General features: G+C 41.4%; 1 protein-coding gene and 1 non-coding gene across 3 annotated transcripts in view; one reads left to right on the forward strand and one right to left on the reverse strand.

Annotated features, from left to right (window-relative positions):
* Window positions 1-20,868, reverse strand: part of DCP2 (decapping mRNA 2) — a 67,894-nt gene extending 47,026 nt beyond the window's left edge. The window contains exons 1-4 of one of the 2 annotated variants that reach the window (XM_003123832.5): window positions 20,599-20,868; window positions 9,112-9,263; window positions 1,045-1,172; window positions 37-135 (exon numbers count right to left, since the gene is read on the reverse strand). In XM_003123832.5, coding sequence (XP_003123880.1) covers window positions 37-135; window positions 1,045-1,172; window positions 9,112-9,263; window positions 20,599-20,651 — 432 coding nt within the window. In that variant the 5' untranslated portion in view covers window positions 20,652-20,868. The remainder of the gene's footprint in view (window positions 1-36; window positions 136-1,044; window positions 1,173-9,111; window positions 9,264-20,598) is intronic. The other variant, XM_013995033.2, reaches the window with a different exon arrangement.
* TRNAE-CUC lies at window positions 8,480-8,551 on the forward strand. The gene has a single exon. It is a non-coding gene; the product is annotated as a tRNA-Glu (tRNA).

Genomic DNA, 25,046 nt, shown 5'->3' on the forward strand with positions numbered 1-25,046 from the left:
TGCCAAATGTTACTATTTCAAACAGCAATAACTCACCTCTCTAGCAGCACAATCATGAGGAGCTTCTTCTTTATTCACTTTTCCTTTTGGAAATCCCCAGCCTGATTTTGCTAGGTACCCCTGAACCAGTAGTACCTACAAAACAATCAGAGGTAAAAATAAAACTTGCCCTCTTGCCCATGCTCCTTTCTAAAAGCCAAAGGGTGATTTTCTTTTCTTTTTTTTTTTTTTTAGGGCTGCACCCACAGCATATGGAGGTTCCCAGGCTAGGGGTCTAATCAGAGCTGTAGCCACCAGCCTACACCAGAGCCACAGCAACGCTAGATCAGAGCTGCATCTGTGACCTACTACAATCACTAACAGCAACACCAGATCCTTAACCCACTGAGCAAGGCCAGCGATCGAACCTGTGTCCTCACGAATACTAGTCAGGTTCTTTAACCACTGAGCCATGACGGGAACTCCCAAAGGGTGATTTTTCTCACTTCAGGCAAACTGTTACCACCAATAATTTTATAAAGTACTTGGTTAACTATCTTCCAGGAGGCTGAATGTACTACTACTCTACTGTGAAGAAAGGCATTCCACCCATTATAAAGTATCCCTTCAACAATCAAGTGATTTATGGGTTCCAATTGTGGTGCAACAGGATTTGCAGCAGTGACTTGGGAGAGCTGGGATACAGGTTTCATCCCCAGGCCGCCACAGTGGGTTAAGGATCCAACATTGCAGCAGCTGCGGCTTAGATCGCAACTGCATCTCGGATCTGATTCCTGGCCTAGGAACTCCATACACCAAGGGGTAGCCAAAAAAAGGGGGGGGGGGGGGAATCAAGTGCTATCTTTGCAATAAGCTATACTGCAACAGGTATAAATTACTAAGACCCAGGGTAGAGATAAAACATGCAAAGTTTGGCTTTTTAGCACTAAAAATCTATTTTTAAAACCTCGGTTCAGAACATTATAGAATCAACATACATTAAAATTACTTGGATGAAATAGCTGATTACCATTTCACTGAAAGTCTCTTATTACTCTCACTCACATTTTCAAGTGTCTCATCAAGAATAATTGCACCATATGTTGGCACTCCCATTTTATACTCCTTCCATTCATCCAAAATTTTTTCCACATCTTCACCTTGAGGCAGCAAAAATGGACAATGATTGAAGAGTATACCTTGTGTTAAGGAAGCTACATTCTCCCTTAATACAGCTTAAGAACTTACATACAGAAAGAGATCTAGTTAAGTGTATATTTTATATGAAATTCCTCATATCTTCATCTCACCTAAGTTTATCCTTCTTGCTTTTATTTTTTCACATTTGTTTTCTCTTAAACAAGTCATTGCTAACTTCTGAATTTAGCCTAAAAAAAACCAAGTAAACTGTGAACATTCCTATAGTCTGGCTCCTTAAGTTAATACAAATACATCAGGACCACGAGACCACCTCAAATACTTCTCATGCAAGTCAAATTTGGAGTTTCCTGGTGGCACAGTGGGTTAAGGATCTGGTGTTGTCATTGCTATGGCACAGGTTCAATCCCTGGCCCTGGAACTTCCACATGCCATGGGTGTGGCAAAAAAAAAAAAAAAAAAGTGGGTCAAATTTGTCAGGTTAGGAGTCAACAGGTACTGAAACTGACAGCAAGGAATCTAAGCACAGTACACATACAGGTAAGAGGTAAAAACCATCAGAACAAGATAAAGTGGCTAACTCTGGGAGATAGGACTAGGGACACAGTATACCACTCAACACTGCTTAACTTCTTTAACATGTCTATGTACTGCTTTTATAATTTAAAACAATTTTAAGATGAAGATTAAGGATTATAGAGAAAAGTAAATCTAGGTATTAAGGAAAGTATAGCCTATTTCAAAAGAAACTAAGTATGCCTCCTCAAAATTGGGTGGAGTTAACATAATCTTTTTTAAGTAAACAAAATCTAAACCTGCCAAGCATATGCTGAGGCTTCCAATACTCCATGCTACCAAATGCCTCATCACTACAACACTGTTAGTTATAAAAACAGTGAGGAAAACTACAATTTACAATAGTGTTTCTCAAATCAAGAATATACTCCTTTATGAAAACTTACATGTTGTTTTCATTTTTATGTTAATCTAAAAACATAAAATATGCTCATATTTTCAATCATTTGGATGATCACATATATCAAGTACCACACTGCTTAATGTTACTTTATTTTTACATTATTATTATTCTATTTAGGGCCACACCTGTAGCATATGCAAGTTCCCAGAATAGCAGTCGAATCAGAGCTGCAGCTGCCAGCCTACGGCACAGCCCAGCAATGCCAGATCCAAGCCACATCTGCAACCTACGCTGCAGCCTGCAGCAATGCTGGACCTTTAACCCACTGAGCGAGGACAGGGATCGAACCTGCATCTTCATGGGGACTAGCCAGTTCTTAACCTGCTGAGACACAACAGGAACTCCTACACTACTTGATTTTAAAGACTATAATGGTACTAGTAGTTCAACTGTGGTGGGCTACTAAAAAACCCAAGAAACACAATAGGCAAATGGTGCACTAGGGTCAAATGATATTCCAACTTAACACAGAAAGGAAGGTTTCTTATCAGATAGATGTAGTACGAGCACATCAAAATACCCTCAGTAATAGTCAGCAGCATATTCACACTGTGACCCATGGTTTGGTTTAAACAAAAACATCACATTAAATTCATTTTACAAAAATAATCATTATGAGTTCTACGGCTTTGTGTTTAAAATTTTTGCTTTGGTTTTACAGGTGTAGTAAGAGCTAAGATTCTTAAGGAGCTTAAGGAAGTCAACCATCTATGACAACACTATAATTAAAAGAGAGGCATTTGATGGAAGATGAGAAAAAGAATGTGTATATATATATATATATATATATGTATGTATGACTGGCTCTCACTTTGCTATACAGCAGAAATTAACACAACACTGTAAATCAACTACACTTTAATTAAAAAAAAAAATTTTTCAAAGCGAAAAAAGATAGGAGCTCCCATCATGGCTCAGCAGTTAACAAACCTGACTAGTATCCATGAGGACACAGGTTTGATCCCTGGCCTTGCTCAGTGTGTTAAGGATCCCGAATTGCTGTGGCTGTGGCTGAGGCTGTAGGCTGGCAGCTGTAGCTCCAATTCAACCCCCTAGCCTGGGAACTTCCATATGCCGCAGGTGCAGCTCTAAAGACAAACACACACACAAAATAACTTTAAGGAGTTCTCATCATGGCGCAGCAGAAATAAATCTGACTAGGAGCCGTGAGGTTGCGGGTTCCATCTCTGGCCTCGCTCAGTGGGTTAAGGATCTGGCGTTGGCCATAAGCTGTGGTGCAGCTTGCAGACTTGGCTCGGATCCCACATTGCTCTGGCTGTGGTGCCTGTGGTGTACGTCGGCAGCTGTCCAATTCAACCTCTAGCCTGGAAACCTCGATATGCCATGGATATGGCCCTAAAAGGCAAAAATAAAACTAATAAAATTAAAAACAAAAAAGAGAGAGGCACTCAATTAATCTCAATATAAATACTCCTTGCCTTCATTGAGAATAAAATTTGAATACAAATTACCCATTCCATGAAATCCTATGGCTCTACACCAGCTAGCTAAGATTCTGCAAGTAATTTCCCAAAAGTCGTCTGGCTTAGGATGTCTAGTAAAAGCTCTCAAGTGTTTTAAAATCACCACAGATTTTTTTTTCATCTACTTATAAATTTTAAATAAATGGACATTTTTTTCCATTAAAAATTTAAGCATAGAGAAAAATATATTAGTTAAAACACCCCAGGAAGAAAGATAACTTTCAGTAATTCAGAAAGAAAGACACTTATTCAGATTTTTTCTTTCTCTTCTTTCTACCTACAATGCTCCTAATAATTGCAAAATGCATTAGTGTCTCTACAATGAAGTGTTCTCATTTTTTGACCAATTAAACAATTTCTTTAAAAAGAGTAACAAAAAGAAAGGTGTACCAAGAGAAATTAAATCAATCAACATAACCTTGGAATTTATATTCTTTATTTAACCATTTTTCCTACTCCAAAATCACCAAAAAATAAATGAGCTCATGAACGAAGCAATCGAAGTTCAAGATACAGTTGGAATTAATGTTAAAAAAGAATCTAAGTATTTACTAAAGTTGACACAATTAGCAAATAACAGAACTCAATCCAAAATGACATCAATTTCCCCAGTGACCACTCTTCAATCCTCCTCCATAGTCAACAGTACATAAAGTAATTCAGTTCAAACATGGAAAATGCTTAAATATCATTTTTATGTAATGACACAATGTATTTAATTCAAAAAGCCCTACAATATGTGCTGAGTAATGATGTTATTTATCTTTATAATTTTTACTAAAATTCTTACCTGACTACTATATGATTTTCTTAATCACTAAATTATTTTGTGTCTTGAATCTGTTACTGGGCCTTACACAGTAGCTCTAAGACAAAGACAGAAGGTCGCACTGATTATATAAAGAACGTAAAAAATGGGAGTTCCCTTCACGGCTCAGCAGTTAACAAACGTGACTGGGATCCATGAGGATGAGGGTCCAATCCCTGGTCTCAATCAGTGGGTTAAGGATCTGGTTGCCCTGAGCTGTGGTACAGGTTGCAGACGCAGCTCGGATCCTGCATTGCTGTGGCTGTGACGTAGGCTGGCAGCTGTAGCTCTGCTTCCACCCGAGCCTGGAACTTCCATATGCCACATATGCAGCCCTAAAAAGCAAAAAGGCGGTAAGAAATTTTAAGTACATTTATCTACTTGTACATACAAACATCAATCTTTATTCTTTAACAGTTCAGTGATTTTTAATATATTCTTTCTATTCTAACATTTTTGTAAAAACATAAAAAAAAACCTGCTCTAGGTATAAACAATCACTTAGACAGCAATCGCCATCCAACATCCTTCCATTATCATAAATGATATGGAATTCCCCATGGACAACTCATCTCAAGATCTAGCCTCAGTTCCTTGTATTCCTTGTCCTTCACATGCATTCCCAAATTGGGAACCAATTGCCACTGTAGTATTCCAGACTTGCCATCACTGGAACTATCACAGTTAGTTTGATTAGAATAAAATATTGTGACTATCTTCCACAGTAGTCCTTAAATTACTCACACTACCCTGTTACTTTATATCAATTTTTGACAGTTTCCCTTTCTCCATATTAGCACCCTCCTGCTTTTATTTTCTTCTCTAAATAATATGGCCTATCATTTTAATCAATGTCTTAACAATATTCAATACCCCTTGGAGTTCTCGTCATGGCTCAGTGGTTAACGAATCCAACTAGGAACCATGAGGTTGAGGGTTCGATCCCTGGCCTTGCTCAGCGGGTTAAGGATCTGGCGTTGCCATGCACTGTGGTGTAGGTCGAAGATGCAGCTCAGATCCTGCGTTGCTGTTGCTGTGGTGTAGGCCGGCAGCTACAGCTCTAATTGGACCCTAGCCTGGGAACTTCCATATGCTGCGGGAGCGGCCCTAGAAAAGGAACAAAAAAACAAACAATATTCAATACCCCTTTGCCCCACTGTTCTCTAAATATAGCTCCCACTCAAAACTGAAACCCAGGAGCAAATCCTAGATAACTGTTCTATAACCATATTGCTGAGTGCTTACCGAAGAAAAATCACAAGACTATGCACAATTAACAAAAGAGAAAACAGAGACGCAGAAAAGCCCCACAATTTGCTTATGGTCACAGGGCTGATAAAGGGCAAAGGTGGGAGGTCAACCCAAGGATTCTAGCTCCAGAACTCATACTAATAACTTCCATTCTACACAGTCTCACCACTTCAATATCCCACAGGTACCACAAACCAACGTGTCCACAACTGAGCCCATGGTTCCCCCACAACACTTCTCCTCCTTTGTTTTTCTACAAATAGAATGGCACACCCATTCGTTCAACTTCTCAAATCAAAAACCTGGATACCATCCCTGATTCTTCCTTTCACCTTTCCTCAGAGATCCAAGTCAAGACAAATTTTACCTCCTAAATATCTCTCAAATTTAATTTCTATTCACTTCTATCACAAGTTTCCATTCCTCTCTCATAAATTAATGACACAGCATTTTAATTAGGTTTCCAGTTATCACCTTCCTCCAATTCACTGTCTACACTATTTTGGAGCCATCTTGCAAAACACCGCTAGAGAGAAATAAAGCAAATAGGGCAGGAGGTTAACAGAACAAATACATAAAAAGGGCATAATGGTAGTTGATTGTAATGTTCTTCAACTTTTATGTAAGTTAAAGTTTTTCCCAAAATAAAAGGTAGCTTTTTGAATTAAAAAAAAAAAAAACAACTCTATATTCTTTTATTATTCTTATGAGTCCAAACAAACATGGCCTATAAGATACCTCCTCCAAAGAGAACCTTTACCTTATTCCAAATCTGGGCTGAGTATCCCTGTTAGCTATTCCTACTGACCCGTATGCTACCTTATCAAAGCCTAGCCGACTGCCATGTAATCACATCCTTTCCTGCCTCTCATTTGCTTGAAGATAGTGACCAAATCTAATTTTTCTCTGCACGATGCCTGACCCAGAGGAAGCACTCAACTATTTAATGAAATCTAGCAAGTTTTTCCCTCCATAAAACTGAATTAAGAGTAACTTAACTAGGAGTTCCCATCGTGGCACAGTGGTTAATGCATCCGACTAGGAACCATGAGGTTGCAGGTTCGATCTCTGCCCTTGCTCAGTGAGTTAAGGATCCAGCGTTGCTGTGGCTCTGGCGTAGACCACCTTCATATGCCTCGGGTGTGGCCCAAGAAATGGCAAAAAGACCAAAAAAAAAGAAAAAAAAAAAGCAACTAAAACGGAGGCATTTTCTTTTAATAATAAGGAAACTTTAAAATTCACATGCATATACACAATCTTATCCAGAACCCAAAGTATGTGCGGTTGCTCTGGCAGAACCCTGCTTAAGAGACTAAAACCATGTAAGATTTTCCTGTTTTAATCATGTTCCTATAACTAGATTATAGCTCCTTAAAAGCAAATTCTTTTATGATTTCTTCATAGAACCTGCTACCAAAACAGTTCTCAATAATACTTGTATTCCCCTTTGATTACTCATTTACTTCTCCATATTTAAGCTGTCAAACAGCTTGAGCATTTTGGCCACTGAAAGGTATCCCTTCAGTCTTTTCTTTATAGTCCCTCAGTTATGTTTCAGGACCTTACACCTCCACCTCAAGTAAATCAATAGTCCTCCCTGTGGTTCAACCTATCCTGCCTAGTAACTTTTCTTGACTACCATTTTCAAATGATCTGAGTAATATTCTTAATTCAGCCCTGCTCAGAAACTTTTAATGGCTGTTACACAAAATAAAGTTTCATCCATTTTCTGCAGAAACCCAGAGGGTTCCTTCTTTCATACGGCTCAAGACAAAGCATGGAGAAGGGAGTAGGAGGAGTTATTTTATGTCATCTATCCCTACTCCAACTCTAGTCTTGTACAGTGCACTTACAGGTACAATTCCATCTGAACACATGATTTGGGTTAAAAACAATGACCTAAGAAATAAAAACTAAAACACTTTGGCTCAAGACTTAAAAACCTACAAATTCCCCCTATATAACTTTCATTCGTATCTCCTCTTATATTCCTAAAGAACCTCAATACAAACTTACCAATTTCCCAACACACCCATTATCCTTTCCAGTGCTCCAATTCTCCTCAATCCCTTTTCTTTATCTGCAATATACTCCCCACTGCTGCCTATTTAGAAAATTCTATATTTCCGTAAAAATGTAACTTTGTCTAAAATCTTTTCGCCTTTTGTCAATACTAAAGTACTTAATATCAGGATAATTAGCAATTCATCGATTTTGCCTTGAGATATCGCTTCTTTCAAATATTAAATATTCATATATATCTTTTATAATTAATAAATTATAAGCTGCTGTCTTATTTATAAATAGGAACAAAAACTTCTCTAAGGCAAGGACTTTTTTTTTTGGCCATACCCAAGGCATATGGAAATTCCCAGGCCAGGGATCAAATCTGAGCCGTAGTTGTGACCTACACCTGAGCTGCAGTGACGTCAGATCCTTAACCCACTTCACCACAGCAGGAACACCAAGGACTTCTTTACATTTGCCACAGAACCAAAAAACTCTGCTTTGAACACAGTAAGTATTTAATAATTAAGAACTTCTGGGGAGTTCCCATTGGGGCGCAGTGGAAACGAATCCAACTAGGAACCATCACGTTGCAGATTCGATCCCTGGCCTTGCTCAGTGGCTTAAGGATCCGGCGTTGCTGTGAGCTGTGGTGTAGGTCACAGACACAGCTTGGATCCTGCGTTGCTATGGTTGTGATGTAGGCCGGCCGCTGTAGCTCCGATTCAGTTCCTAGCCTGGGAACCTCCATGTGCTCCAGGCGTAGCCCTAAAAAGAAAAAAAAAAAAAAAAAAAAAAATCTATCCCAGGAGTTCCTTGGTGGTCTAGAGGTTAGGACTCTGTGCTCTCACCACTGTGGCCCAGGTTCAATCCCTGGTCTGGGAATTAAGAGTCCCCGATTAAGCTGCTGCATGCCATGGGCAAAAAAAAAAAAAAATTTCTATCCAAGAAAGGTAGGAATTTGAACAAAGATCATCCGGTTAAGTGGAACAGCAAGAGGAACGTAAAACACAGATATGTTCTAGAAACGGGCTAGCTATATCTGAAAGAAAAGAAAACCAAATTTAATTCTAATTTATCAGTACATATTTTAGGGGGTCCACCACATAAAACTAAGAATATGGTCAGCCCTCCAGTATTCACAGATGTGGGACCCACAGATGCCAAGGGCCCACTGTACTATGCCATTTTACACAGTCTCAGGAACTTGAGAATCCACAAATTTTGGTACCCTTGTGGGGGGGAGGTCCTAGAACCACCCCTGTGAACACCAACATACAACCATACTATCAATTTGTGCCTGGTATAACCAGACACAAATCACATTTATGTTTTTATATATCTGACAATGAATGTTTTATCTAAAGACAAGCAAAAGGAAGTTTGCTCTAAAGTATCTTATTAACAAGGACGAAAGACAATCATTGCAGTAATAAAAAGGATATCAGCTTTAGCAAAGTCTCTTATCCCACACTGAGGTAATCCTGGTGTGTTCTGCATGTAGAAATCCAAGTAAAACCAATGGGCAAGTTCAATCTGAAAACACACTCGGATAGCATTGTCTCTTTCCTCGCTGGGAATATGCAAAATAAATCGGCTGTCAAAAACAAAAAAACATACAAAAATTACATTTATAAACCATAACAATTTATTTTAATCTTTTTAATTGCTTCATTCCCTGACCCACCAACATAGAAAAGGGACCAACAGGAAGCAAATTACTACAGGAAAGATGAGACTTTATACCACATGCATCTCATTCATAACAGAAATGTTTTAAGAGGCCATCTACCCTCTGTTCACAAGTAGAGAGAAACTTAAGAGCTCACTGACAATAAAGTTGAGCAAGGAAACAACCTTCACTAGACTTCCTCCCATGCCAGGTAAGATTTTCAGAGAACATATGCAAATATATTTCTACAATCAAATACAAAAGATGTTAGCTGCTTAATGTCATATTTCAAGTATTACAAAGAAATATCAAAGAAATCTTTAGACTTGGAGTTCCTGTCGAGGCTCAGTGGCTAACAAATCCGACTGGGAACCATGAGCTTACGGGTTAGATCCCTGGCCTTGCTCAGTGGCTTAAGGATCCCACATTGCCATGAGCTGTGGTGTACATCGTAAACATGGCTTGGATCCCATGTGGCTGTGGCGTGGGCCGGAGGCTACAGCTCTGATTAGACCCCTAGCCTGGGAACCTCCATATGCCGCAGGTGCAGCCCTAGAAAATACAAAAAAAAAAAAGAAATCTTTACTCATTAATAGGTCAGACTTCCCAAAAGAGCTCATTTGAAAACTGAGAGTTCAAAATAACTTTCAGGTATACTCACTTTTAAAAAATCTAAATTGTCTTTTCCAAGTACACTCAAAAGGAGAAAGGAACATATTTAAAACACAAGTAAAAATGTACATTATAAAAACATATGCATATATAATGACTAAGATAATGAACCCCCTTTTTGTGTAACAAAAATTTATGTGATTTACAGGACTCATTAAGCAACCAATGTTAAGCTTCTTGCAAGCTTAACATTTTTGGTAATCTTTTATTCTTTTTGGTGACCTTTACAGAAAGACTGAATTACATAAAAGAAAACCACCAGTTTTATTATAATCTTTTTTTTTTTTCTCTTTTCGGACACACCCACAGCATATGGAAGTCCCCAGGCCAGGGATCGAATGTGAGTTGATGCTGCAACCCATGCTACAGCTGTGGCAACGCCAGATCCTTAACTCAATGCAGCAGGCCAGGGATCGAACAGGCACCTCCACAGAGACAAGCCCTATCATTAACCCAGTGCACCACAGCAGGAACTCCTAGAGTCATTTTTTTAAATTAAAAAAAGCATCACCCAGTTTGATCACTTAGACTACTCACTAGCTATGGTGCTAAATGTTTTCTGTTGTTTTCAAGTTTCAAGTCAAACATCAAAAAAATGCTTTTAAGGGAGTTCCCATCGTGGCTCAGCAGTAACTAATCTGACTAGCAACCATGTGGACACAGGTTCAATCCCTGGCCTAGCTCAGTGGGTAAAGGATCTGGCGTTGCCGTGACCTGTGGTATAGGTCACAGATGCGGCTCGGATCCCATGTTGCTGTGGCTGCAGTATAAGCCGGCAGCTGCAGCTTTGATTGGACCCCTAGCCTGGGAACTTGCATATGCCATGGGTGTGGCTCTAAAAAGACAAAAAGAAAAAACTTTAAAATTATAAAAATAATTTAACATTCCAATAGGGATTGAAGAAGCCAATTTTTTTTTTTTTTTTTTTTTTTTTTGCCATTTCTTGAGCCGCTCCCGCGGCATATGGAGGTTCCCAGGCTAGGGGTCTAATCGGAGCTGTAGCTGCCAGCCTACGCCAGAGACACAGCAACGCAGGATCCGAGCTGCATCTGCGACCTACACCACAGCTCAGGGCAACGCCGGATCATTAACCCACCGAGCAAGGGCAGGGATCGAACCCGAAACCTCATGGTTCCTAGTCGGATTCATTAACCACTGTGCCACGATGGGAACTCCGAAGAAGCCAATGTTAACACAGATACATGTACAATAATTTACAGTTCAATACAGAAAAACAATGGAGAAAAGGAGCTTAAACTGCACCTACACTAAAAACTAGATATGTAACCTGCAACCCTGACGCCATTACCCAAGATATAAAAATCTGAGGGAATTCCCTTGTGGTACAGCAGGTTAAGGATCCGACATTGTCACTGCAGTGGCTTGGGTTGCTGCTATGGCTCAGGTTCCATCCCTGGCTCACGATCTTCCACATGCCATGGATACAACAAAAAACAATCTGAGCTCTTTATACAGCATTCAAGATCTGCTGCCTGCTGACCTGCACAACCTCTATCACTCTATAAGGTTCTTTATACACAGAAACACCTAATTCCTGGAAATGTCCTCAGTTGCCATCCACATACGGAATATTTATATCTATTCTGCCCTTCTCCTGCCCATCTAGCAAACTTGTAATTCATCCCTCATGACTTACAAACACTACATCTCCTATATACGTACATCAGACTCCTCTGAACAGATTTATATACCCTCTCAACTGCTACTCTATTATAGCAATTATCTAACTTTTACTATTGCTGTCCATATTCTTCCAAATTAGTCCACTAGGATAACCTACTATATCTTTGCACATTTTTATTCCCACAGTCTAACAAACTGTATGACACATGATGATAGCGACAGTTTATTTTGGAAAGGTAAGATGGAATAAGCATCTTCTGCTCTGTCCCTCCCCATAAAATGCAGCTATGAAAGCTGACAAGATGTATGAAGCAGCTATTTGAGGGCTCCAAAAAGTAAACAGCAGCAGAAAGGAAGGAGGAAGACCAATATTTGAATTTACCATTTTTCCACCCTCCAGTATCCCTTGGATGGACTGAGGGTTAGATGTAACAAGCTCCAGAGGCCCTTTAGTTCAAGAATTAAGGGAAGGAGGGTTAAGAAAGGAGTCTAAAGGAATCTCCTAACACTCAAAGACAGCAAGAGAAATTCCTCCTTTCTTTTCTATTCTGCTCCAGCCCCCAAGCAATTCCACACTGGTTGGAGTTGGCAGCAACAGTGGCGGTAACAGGAATCCAAAGAGACTAAAACTCTGATGGACGGGAACCTTCTCTCTGATCGTAAGAACTGTGTAGTCCCAAGAGAGGAGGGCCAACCTCCATTGGTTATTTTTTCTTCTAACCTCCAGCCACTTGGTCCCAGGCATGAGCAGAGTTACATGAAATGTGTGGGAGAGTGGCTTTCAATCTGTGCCTCTTTTCAATATTCAATTTCTTCAAAAAGGCGAGCCAGGAGGCAAGAAGTACCAGAGAGAGACAGAAAAGCTCAGGAAAATGGCCCCACGAAACTGTTTATGAACTCAGAGGCTCAACCCCAAGTTGCACAAACTTGGATTAGATTACAAACAACATACTACAAACTCTGTGAACTGAACTATGTATGAGTCAGACTACTACCAAAGTCTCAGACTGGCCAGTGGATGATACACAAACAGCACTGTAAAAACTAGCCTCCTTTTATCTGATTAACTTACATCAAGTCTTAAAGAAAAACACCTATTTCTTATTTTCCCTGCTTGGGACATTTTCTATTGATTTCCATTATGGAAGATGAAGAACAAACAACTCTATTCCTCTCACTCTCTTCCACACATCCTTCTCATCTGTCCATCCTCCCAACAAAATATTTTAATTCTGGTTAGTCTGTCAACTTCGACACTGCTGACATTTGGAGAAGGTAACTGTTTAGAGCAACTGCCCTGTGTGCTGTAGGTATTTACAGCATCCTTAGCCTCCGCTGATTCCATAGCACCCTCCAGCAAATTGCGACAACCAAAACTATCTACCAGACATTCCCAAGGGGAGCCAAAAATCACTCCTGGATGATAACGACAGGTTTACATTACTATGACTCTGTAAGTGCAATTCATGACTAAGCCATGTGGTGGGCTATGATTTTCCTTTTATGCACAATGGTTCTTCTGCTGCTAATTAATTATTAATGTCATTGCCTTTGCTTCCTTTTCTCTATACTTGCCACTAACTCAATCTTCCACTAGTTTCCTGAATTTTTTTCTCAAGATGTTAATTCAGACCCATCATCTTCAACACTATCCCTGAGTCTTCTGATCTGTTCCAGTCTGGATTGGCTGTCGTTTTCACATCTGTCATACTATGCTGTCCTTTCACCAGCATCCTGTGGTTCCATACACCGTCATCGTATATTAGATCTGTTTCTGGTATCCTGTCTTCCTCCTCCTCAGTGTACTTCACTATTTTCATGAAGTACATCCTCCCAGGTCTTCTGAGGAAAGGATGCAAAGGAGATAAATATTACGACATTGTGAATTTGAAAATATCTTTATACTCATACTGATAATTTGGCTAGGTAAAGAATTCTAGGTTGAAAATCATTTTCCTCCAGAATCCTAAAGACAGTGCTTTCTCCTGCCAGCCTACAATTCTGATGAGGAGAAGACTGAAGCCACTCAGATTCCCTCCTTTGACCTGCTTCTTCAGACTGGAAGCGTCTATGTTCTTTCCTCAGTCCTCAGTGTTCTGAAATTTTCCAGTTGTCTATTTTCCATCCACTGCATTGGCCTTTCAATGGACTGACCTTACCTATTTGTATACTCACATCCTGCAGCACTGAAGTACTTCATGGACTGATAATATGATTCTTCACTTTTCTCTGATACTTCCTAACTCTGATTTCCTAAGCCTCCCTTACTTTCTAGAAAACAGTCTCTTGCAAGCCAACCTATCTATTGAGGTTTTTGTTTCTGCTCTCACATATAAAATTCCAAATGGTATTTTTAGTGGTTTAAATTATGCTTTCATAGATGATTCTGTCATTCCAAGACTAAAAATCTACCTAAGGAAATCAATGTAGTTTTGAGGTTTAGGGTTTGTTGTTTGTTTGTTAAGTTTTCTTCTACCTGTATAGCTGATTCTTGTCTGTTGCTTTTTCTTTTAGTTTCAAGTTCTACCTTTCATGTTGAAAGGCCTATTTCAGATGTTCACATTTAAGTGTGACAGACCACAAAGCTATTTAGGAGGGTTGTCAAACTATCAGACACCGTTTAAAGGCGGTGAGGCTGTGCCATTTAATCGAGTAACCTCTAATATCAGTATCTTTAGGTGTTTCCTCATGGGTAGTCAGACTGCCTAGGCAAGAGCCTTCCAATTTCCCACCTGGAGGGTAAAGGCCAGGCTGCCACATTCTAAGAGCTCAGCAGGGAAGAATTTCAGTATGTACACAGGAAGCAAAACTCACTTCTGCCACTATTCAATATTCTCTAATATCTCTAATTCTGAAGTAGACTAATACAGTAGTCCCTCATTCAGTCTATCAGGTCTATAAAGTCATAAACCACTTTCCCTTCTGCTGAATAGTTTCCAAATTTTGTTGCTCATCTCTTCATCCATTCTTCCTTTTCTTATGAATTTATGCATTTAAAAATTTTTAAACTTTCCTCTTTTAATGGTTACTATTTTTAATTAGAAATTCACATTTCAACAAATTTCTAGATCAAAAATAGGGTAAGAGAGGGAGTTCCCCTTGTGGCTCAGTGGGTTAAGAATCCAACTAGTATCCATGAGGATGTAGGTTCAATCCCTGGCCTCATTCAATGGGTTAAACATCTGGCATTGCCACAGCTGCAGCATAAGTTGCAAATGGGGCTCAGATAAGGGGTTGCTGTGGCTGTGGCGCAGGCCAGAAGCTGCAGCTCCGATTCACCCCCTAGCCTGGGAACTTCCATATGCCACAGGTGCAGCTCAAAAAAGAAAAAATAAATAAATAAATAAAAATAAAATAAAATTATATATATATATATATATTATATATATATAGGGTAGGAGGAGTTCCTGCAACGCATTAAGAATCCAACTGCAGTGTAACTCAGGTCGCTGCAGAAGCTCGAGTTCCATCTCCAGCCCAGGTTAGTGGGTTAAAAGGAGCCAGCATTGCTGCCCCTACAGCAATTTCCCTGATCCGGAAATTTCTATACATCATGGATGCAGCCATGAAATACAAAAAATAAAAAATAAGTAAAATGGGGTAAGAAAATGCCTAAGGCAGAGAAATCCAATCCCATTCCAACACAGAAAACACCCAAGTAAATAAAGGTAAGCTCAAACAAGGGAGTAAGAAATAAAACTTTTAAAAAGGTAAACAGCAAGGTCAATTTATGTAACAGAAGAATATCTACTCTTTCACTCCTCTGACAGTCAGGAGTTTCTCTCAGAAAAGGTGAGGGAAGGAGGAACAATACCCAAGGGTCTTTTCTAACTTTAACAGATAGGTTTGGGTGTTGGCACTAAAAGCAACTCCTACACACTGGTATTCAAGGGTGCCCCAGGGTAAGAGCCAGCTCCCTAGGTACTCACATAAAGAAGCCTATTAACATATAAGCCTCTCTACAGCCTCATCTTAAATATGAAACAGCAATAAAAAATCATCCAACATCTAAGGAAAACTGAGTCATGACAAAAAAAATTCAACACATTAGCAAATACGGCCCTGAAAAAAAGACAGTGTTGAGGACATCGCCTAAAATTTTAGTACTGAAAGTGTGGACCCTGGACCACCTGGGAGCCTAACTGTGAGAAGAGAAACAGACATTTCTTTCAGTCATATATATGGACTTAGAATATTTACTCCCTAATGACGCCCTCAAAGGAAATTACTTTAGAATGTGCACCAGCAAAACAAAAATGAAAACCAAGAAAGCATATGAGGCTCAAGAGAGAAGAGACACCCTTGGGAGAAGGGGGAAAGGGAATTCTAGTGTACCAGTTGTCTGGCAAGACTAGGAAGCAACCAATCCAGATTAGACTAGGAGAGTGGATGTCTCCAAGAGGGTATTCTTCAGGAAAAAACAATTCAGTAGAATGGTAGATGGTATGACTGAGGGACATAATTAAGGAGCAGAAGGGGGGCAGGGGTGAAGGGTAGAAGGCAGGTAGAAACTTTGAGCATGTTAGAGGAGATGGGTAAACGTACAAGAGAATTATAGTCTAAACATGAAGCAAACAAAAGGACAAAACAAAAATTAGAACGAAGTGCAAAAATTTTATGTTGAAAACAGCTAAAAGAAATCAGGGAATAATGAAGAAAGCATAAGCTTCTTTCTTCAAAAGAAAAATTAAAAGATCATAGTGACCCATGTGTAGAAAGTAAGAAAGGAGAATTCATTTGGACATTCTCTTTGAAGACTCTTGCAAAGGGAACATGACTATGACCAGATGGGAAAAAAACACAAAATTCTAGCCACTGTAGACTTGCCTCTACTGTAAAAAATATTGACGTATTCATAATACATAACAAGTGCTTTGGGAATTCCCGTCATGGTGCAATGGTTAACGAATCCGACTAGGAACCATGAGGTTGCGGGTTCGATCCCTGCCCTTGCTCAGTGGGTTAAGGATCTGGCATTGCCGTAAGCTGTGGTGTAGGTTGCAGACACAGCTCAGATCCCGCATTGCTGCGGCTCTGGCGTAGGTCGGCGGCTACACCTCTGATTAGACCCCTAGCCTGGGAACCTCCATATGCTGCGGGAAGCGGCCCTAGAAAAGACAAAAACAAAAAACAAAAAAAAAAAACAAGTGCTTTGCTCAGCTTTTGCAATTAACCAATACAAAAAGTATAACAGACTTCATAAGGCTACAAAACTAAATGTAAATATCATTAATTTTAATTTTCATTTTAAGTTCACTTGGATAGAAGCTAAGGGAATGAGTAAGAAAGAAATGGAAAAAATAATGGGGTACTGTTTCACCCTTATCAAATAGAGACTCAAGAGATACTGTTTAGAACTTCAGAACACAGAAATATTAACATCACAAAGGTAACTGGAAGTTCCCGTCGTGGCGCAGTGGTTAACGAATCCGACTAGGAACCATGAGGTTGCGGGTTCGGTCCCTGCCCTTGCTCAGTGGGTTAACGATCTGGCGTTGCCGTGAGCTGAGGTGTAGGTCACAGACGCGGATCGGATCCTGCGTTGCTGTGGCTCTGGCGTAGGCTGGTGGCTACAGCTCCGATTAGACCCCCTAGCCTGGGAACCTCCATATGCCGCAGGAACGGCCCCAGAAATAGCAAAAAGACAAAAAAAAAAAAAAAAGGTAACTGGCCTCACTCAGTTGGTTTAAGGATCCAGCATCACCATGAGCTGTGGTGTAGGTCAAAGATGAGTAGAGTAGGTCAAGTAAGCAGGTGGTTGTAGCTCTGATTTAACCCCTTAGCGTGGGAACTCACATATGCTGTAGGTGCAGTCCTAAAAAAAAAAAAAAAAAAATCTCAAAAAGGGAGTTCCCACTATAGCACAGCAGGTTAAGGACCCAGCATTGTCTGCAGTGGCCCAGGTCACTGCTGAGGCATCGGTTCCATTCCCAACCCAGCACAGTGGGTTAAGGACCTGGAGCTGCTACAAGCTGCATAGGGCACAGCTGGGGCTTGAATTCAATCCCTGGTCTGGGTTCAACCAAAAAAAAAAAAAAAGCAAAAAGAGAAAACCAACAAAGATATCATAAATATTAACTTGTAAATGATATTACTTTTAAAACCTACAGTTTTTGTTTGTTTTTGTCTTTTTAGGGCCACACCTGCGGCATGGGGGGTTCCCAGGCTAGGGATCGAATCGGAGTTGTAGCCGCTGGCCTACACCATAGCCACTTGGGGTCTGAGCCACGTCTGTGACCAACTCCACAACTTAGAGCAACACCAGATTCTTAACCCACTGAGCAAAGCCAGAGATCAAACCTATATCCTCATGGATACTAGTCAGATTCGCTTCCACTGATGAGAACTCCAAAAGCTACAGTTTTAAGAAATAGTTGTTTGGTTCTGAAATGGAGCAGGACCCTGCTGACCTTCCTGGGGAAACACAGCCCCACCCTCCACCCCCCCATTCGCTGTGGCCTACCTCTTATTTAGAGAAATTTTTAGCCGCCAAGGCTAATTTGGTTCAGAGAAGCAAGAAAATGCAGAAACAAAAGAAAGCAGTCAAGCAAGACAAAATATTAATAGCTTAGCCATAAAACAAAGTCAAAGACCTTTAGTTCCTCCTCAAGGTCTATGGATAATATCCTGAGCCATACCCTCAAGTTGTTTTGCAAAAATTCAAACCCCACCAGGTGGAGGAAGTTAACTGCATGCTAACCTTCAGCACACAAGCCTCAGACCCTTGAAACCAGAAGGTTGATAATTTGAGATTCCCAAAATCTCACCACTAACCAATCAGAAAGATGTCCATGAGCTGATGACTCACCAGGGACCCTCTCCTTCAACTTGCCTTTAAAAACTCTTCCCTGAAAGCCACTGGGGAGTTCAACTTTTGGCCTCAACTGCACTTTCTCGCTTATCCCAGCAATAAATGCTCTACTTCCCGTCACCATAACCCTGTGTCAGTAGTGGCTCTCTGGCTTATCAGGCTAGAAGACCCACGTTTGGTTTGGTAACACTTTCATTATTAGTTTAGCAAGCAGCTAGCCCTAACTTTTCAACACATCATCCTTACAGAGCCAAAACAAGTAATTACAAAAAACTTTCCTTAAGGGAAAAAACAAAATTTCTCTATTCCAAAAGATTTGTGTAAAATAGCTTAAACACACTCAGGAAAACTAAGAATCTTTAACACTCACAGATGTTTAACATGATGTTAACAAACACACCACCATTATTTTGTAAGATGATGACACACATAAAATCAATCACCTTCATAATGGTTGATGACTTCTTTAAATGTAATCTTCGGTAATACACAGAATAAACCCAATACTAATGGGATAATTAGTTTAGGTGCCTGTAAAAAGTAGATTACCCACCTTTTCTAAATCAACCTCTATCTCCATTAACTAATACACAGTTATTGCTCACCTTCGCAAATATTACCCATATTTAACTTTTCTAACTATAAAATGCATATGCTTTATAATCTTGGAAACATGAATAATAAATAAAAATCATAATCCCACTTTTGGTACAAATTCTTCCAGTCACTTATCTATACAGACATCAAACCTCTTTTTTCTTAAGAAATTGGATATCATAGAAAATGAGTGCCTTAAGTGGTTCATTCGAGTCTCCCATATTCCAAAAGTTATCATCACAACATTATAAAGAAGTACAGTGTTGTTACTTCTTAGCAGTTGCAGAATTTGCCTATTTACTTATTCATATGTAGTTTTCTTCTGTGAGGGTATGATGTTAGACTTGATTTTCTACTACATCCACTTGTGTAAGAGAAAAAGCACAGACATGAAAGAGAAAAAGGCCTAGCTTTCAAATCTTGATTTTCTAAATTAGGATGAATGTGACCTTGTGTAAATTACAACCTCTCAGTGTGTCTCTTAGATGGAAATGGAAATAAATGCACCAACCAAACAGAGTTGTTTCTAGGATTAAATGATACATGTGAAGAGAGCAACCAGTGCCTGCCTGGCATTCAGTATTAACTCCACAAATACAGTTCTTCCCATTAAAAAAGGCGTGAATGAGACACAACTACTAAAAATCATACTTTTAGACATAAATACGGTGAAAAGCGGTTATTTTAATCAGAACTTGCACTCATTTGTAATTTAAATTACTTCGCAACCCACTTACGCCAACGAAAACTCGGGGTATTACTGCACTAAAAATATTTTCTTTTCCTGAAGTAAAATTTTAAGTCCGTTTTACACATGCTTAGCTAACTGAAAATACAGCCATCGAGAAGAATGTAGAAAATCTCTCTTGTAAAACTATACTATGAGCTAAAAGCCTGCAGTTGAGAATTTCTTTTAAGAAGGATAATTAAGGGATGAAAAAAAGAAAACGAAAATGGAACTCTAGGCTTTTTTTTCCACTTCTAATGTTAAGTTTGGGGATGAACAAGACAGCAATTCTTTATAGTAGTTTAGAGAACGCCACAGAAGAGAAGGGTAAATGTGAACTGCTCCCTCCGTAGGTCCAATGACCTGGGATCCTAAGACTTAAAAAAACTTGGGGTTTTTCAACGGCACTGGGGAATCAGGCGGAGGGGAGGAGGGGAGAATACGGTCTGTAAAAGTGAGAGCAGAAAAAGCAAAGGGAGGGGGAGGGGCAGCCCCCAAAAGCCAAAGACAGAAGCTTTGGCGAAGCGGCATTGGGAAAGAAAAATAGGGAACTAAGAAAACGAGGGAATTCCAACGCAGAGCAAGGAGGAGTGGAGGGAAACGTGAGCAATCAGGAGGCTGCGGGCAAAAGATGGGCAGTGTCATCCACGGTAAGGGTCGACCCGGGGAAGGGAGCAGCAGCAGGACCAGAAAGCCAAGACAGGATGTGGGCCCGGGTAGGAGACCCAGAGGCCTCCGGGGTCGCCGAAACTGAGAGAAAAGAAGCTGGGGGAGGAAGGGGGCCGGAGCAGCACTGGGCGCTACGGTACCTGCAGAGATCGTCCAGGACGCTGCCGGGAATCTCCACCCGTTTGGTCTCCATGATGAGGACCCACAGCAGGAGCAGTGCATCCCGGCTCCGCGCGGCCGGGGACCGAGGACACGGAACGGAGACTCCGGCTAGTCAGAAAGGGGGCAGCGGTGGCAGCGGTTCCAACGAAAACGAGAAGGGGAAGGGGCGGGACCCGCTCACTTCCGTCCGGCTCTCTCAACCCAGGACCCCGAGGCTGGGCCCGGGCGCGGGGCGGAGCCCCTGGGGCCACGCCCCTGCTCTGCTTGAAAGGCCCAATGGGAAGGCTGGAGAACCGGGAGCCTGGACAAGCTAAGCCAATGAGACATTTGTTTATTGGTCCGTCGGCTCCAATCCGCCTTCAAGCTGCTCAGTCGCTACTCAGAAAACCAACTTCCCGCCGCCTCGGACTGGGCCTTGGGGCGGGGGACAGGCGCATGCGCCCTATGCTTTCTTGGCACTACTAGAAAGTCTACAGGACTTCAATTTTACTTGTAGATCTCGAGACCATATCCGGGATGTGGGCAAGGTCTGCGCGTCCTCTTGGTGGCTGAGTAGGCTCCGACGTCTGTACTGCAGAGCCTGCAGGCCTGGTTCCTGTCACCTGATATCCCCAACACACACTCACCGCCGCCCCTAACCCCTGCAGGCTAAGGGTTATGTCTCTTTTCGCTACAAACCCCTGAAAAGAGTTTTTTAAGTTTTGTAGTGGCTCGCCTCTGTCCCTCTGCGGGCACCCAGCCCTGGCTGTGAAGACAAGGGTCTCTATCCCAGTATTTGACACACTATGAGATCACAGAAATACGAATTGATTTTTACCCAAACTCAGGAGCTTGCATTCCGCTTTCTGTATGCTCACACCACTCCAACCGGCTAGTACTCATTCCCCATCTTGCGTAATGGAGTCCAATCCATTTGGGATGAATCCTTAAAGAAACTCTGGATCCATCCATTTTTTTAACTTGCTCCTTTGCTATCAGACCCACAGGCCCACATGCACGGTCGTGAAATTTAGTCCATTCTTCGACTTAATCTCCCATCTTTTTTCTAAATTTCTGTCCAAACACACTTTGCCTTTATATCAGTTTGGGTTTTTTTTTTTTTTTTTTTCTCTCTCTTTTTTTTTTAAGGGCCGCACCTGCAGCGTATGGAAATTCCCAGGCTATGGGTCAGATTGGAGCTGAAGCTGCCCGCCTACACCACAGCCACAGCAAAGCTGGATCCCAGCAGTGTCTGCAACCTACACCACAGCTCACAGGCAACAACAGATCCTTAACCCACTGAGTGAGGCTAGGGATGGAATCTGTTTCCTCATGGATGCTAGTCAGATTCTTTCCGCTGAGCCATACTGGAAACTCCTGGTTGGCATTATTTTTCCTCACAAATCTGAGACCTCTGCCTCCATTTTTTGCCTGTACCAAACCCTGCCCAATTTTTGTTGTGTTTTGTTTTGTTCAGATATGTGCTTGTTACCATCTTTTTGGCTTCCGATACCTCCCCTGCATTATCTTCTGACATATGATCAAGCCCAAACTTGACACAGGAGCCCTATTACCATCTATTTTACTCTCCTGTTTTCCATCTTTGACCTTTGCTTTTTTACTGGAGGATTCTCCAACTTTATTTTCAAGCTGTCTATAATATTTACTTTTCTAGAATTCTTTCATTCTGCAAATGTCTCTTTGGGTTTGTTGTTTTGGGGTTTTGTTTTGTTTGTTTGCTTTTTAGGGCCGAACCCGAGGCATATGGAGGTTCCCAGGCTAGGGGTCCAACCAGAGCTCATCTGCCGGCCTAAGACACAGCCACATCAATGCAGAATCTGAGCCACGCCTGTGACCTACACCACAGCTCATGGCAATGCCGGATTCTTAACCCACTGAGCAAGGCCAGGGATCAAACCCAAAACCTCATGGTTCCTGGTTGGATTCATTTCTGGGCCATGACAGGAATTCCAAGTGTCTCTTTGTTGTGGTGTCACAGTCTTGCTTCAAAGATGCCCTATCCCTAGGGGGATATTAATACATTTTTAACATTTCCTTCTTCCTGAATAGTCTTTTATTCGTCTCAGTTGCTTTTTCCTATTAATTTGGTGTCCACCTATCATATTAGAAGTTTTCTGGTGGTCCTCAACTATTCACTCATACTTAAGAGTAAGTATGGAACTAAAAAACTGAAGGCAAGTGCTATAAAAGCTGATCAGAAACTCCCAGCATGCAAGTGGGACTTGTTTTCCAAGAGCTTCACAGTAGGATTATCTGACTGGGCTATTGGTTGGGAACACATGGAGTCAGTATCTGTAGGTCAGTCTTTCCAGCTGGTCAATTCCCTGAAGAGAAAAATCCTTCCAGCCAAACTGGAAATAATTCTGGGAGTCAAGTTGGGGCGAACAGGCTGACATACTCTGTTTGCTTTATTCAATCTTCCCTGGCACAGTACAAGTCTAGTTTGGGCTTCCTAAGAAGCAGGCCCTGAGACAGGGCTTGAGTGCAAGTAGGTTATTTGGGAGGTGATCCTGGGAAAGACTCGCGGCCGAGCAGGGAAGTGAGTAGAGGAAGGGAAGAAAGCCAAGGAAGGGAAAGGGGCCAACGCCAAAAAAAAAAAAAAAAAAAAAAAATCAGGTTACCAGCCCACTGAAGAACCGAGAGGAAGTCTCCCTGCTCCCTCATCTCTTTATAGTCTCCTGACTCAGGGGAAGCTATATGACTACCTTTTTGGCTTTTAGGGGCCAGAAACTCATTCAAAGTGCTAAACCAATCGCCCCCCCCCCCCCGAGACTGCCAGTGATGTCTGGGGGCAAGCATTTTCCAAGTTACTTCCCTGCCCATTCCCCCCTCACCCCTGCCTCCTCTGACACACATTCCTAAGCCCTGGGCTAGTGCACAGGAGCAACCCTCATAGCGGTCCTCCAAGCTGTGACTTCCACAGAACCCGAGACCTGATCCAAACCCACCTATGCACAGGCCTCTGCAGCCTGTGGCTTGAGAAAGGGAAATAAACTGGAGTTTAGAGTTAAGGGTTAGTGTTCTTAAATTCTAATACTGATAGGATTTTTAAATAATCGGGTTGATCAAAACCTTTTTTTTTTTTTTCCTTGTTTTGTCTTTTTAGGGCTGTACCTGTGGCATATGGAAGTTCCCCAGGCTAGGAATCAAATCGGAGCTATAACTGCTGGCCTCTGCCACAGCCACAGCAGCTCAGGGCCCAAGGCACATCTACAACCTACACAGCAGTGCACACCAACACCGGATCTTTAACCCACCGAACAAGGCCAGGGATCGAACCCACATCCTCATGGATGCTAGTCAGGTTGTTACCAATGAGCTTGATGGGAACTCTCAATCAAAATATTCTTGATCCTTATACTTTTTGAGTTCCCCCGTGGCCTAGCAGTTAAGGATCTAGTATTGTCACTGCTGTGGTGTGGGTTCTATCCCTGGTCCAGGAACTTCTGCATGCAGTGGTCACACCCAAAAACAAAAAAAAATGAATAAACAAAAACCTTTATTTTTCTAAAATATGCTATCTCATTTGGTGTATATAACCACTTGGGATAGGCAGATAGCAATTAATGAGGTTTATAAAGACTAAATGACTTCTGTAAGGGAGCCAGGGCTAGAATTCAGGTCGTCTGAACTCAAAGTAGAAATTCTGACATGACAGTAATTATTAGAGTTTTTTTGTTTTGTGTGTGTGTGTGTGTGTGTGTGTGTGTGTGTGTGTGGTGTTTTTTTTTTTTTTTTTGGCCACACCCGCACCATATGGAGGTTCCCAGGCTAGGGGTCTAATTAAAGCTACAGCTGCCGGCCTATGCCACAGCCACAGCAACGCCAGATCCAAGCCACGTCTGTGACCTACACCATAGCTCACAGCAACACTGGATCCTTAACCCACTGAGTGAGGCCAGGGATTGAACCAGCAACCTCATGGTTCCTGGTTGGATTCATTTCCGCTGAGCCATTATGTGAACTCCCATTATTAGAGTCTGTACAGGAGATTATAGTATAAAATTACTTATAAATGCAATGATCTTCACAACCAAACAACTTGTGGAATTCTAAAGAAATACTTAAGGAGTTCCCTGGTGGCTCAGAGGAGTAAAGATCCAGGGTTGTCACTTCTGTGGCTTAGGTCACTGCTGTGGTGAGGGTTTGATCCCTGTCCTGGGAACTTCCACATGTCATAGGCACAGCCCCCCAAAAAGGCTTTACGTGCTTATTGCCCTCTCCCAACTCACCTGAGCTCTTGAGCTCTGGGGTCTATTTTCTACAGGTCTTTCTGCTTTTCCCTACTCCACGTTAGCTTTAACTCAGGACAATGTTTTGTTTGTTTGTTTGTTTTTGTTTTTCTAGTGCCGCACTCGTGGCACATGTAGGTTCCCAGGCTAGGAGTCGAACTGGAGCTGAAGTGGCTGGGCTACACCACATCCAT

This window comes from Sus scrofa, chromosome 2 (assembly GCF_000003025.6).
Source record: "Sus scrofa isolate TJ Tabasco breed Duroc chromosome 2, Sscrofa11.1, whole genome shotgun sequence".
In the NCBI taxonomy this organism is placed as follows: Eukaryota; Metazoa; Chordata; class Mammalia; order Artiodactyla; family Suidae; genus Sus; species Sus scrofa.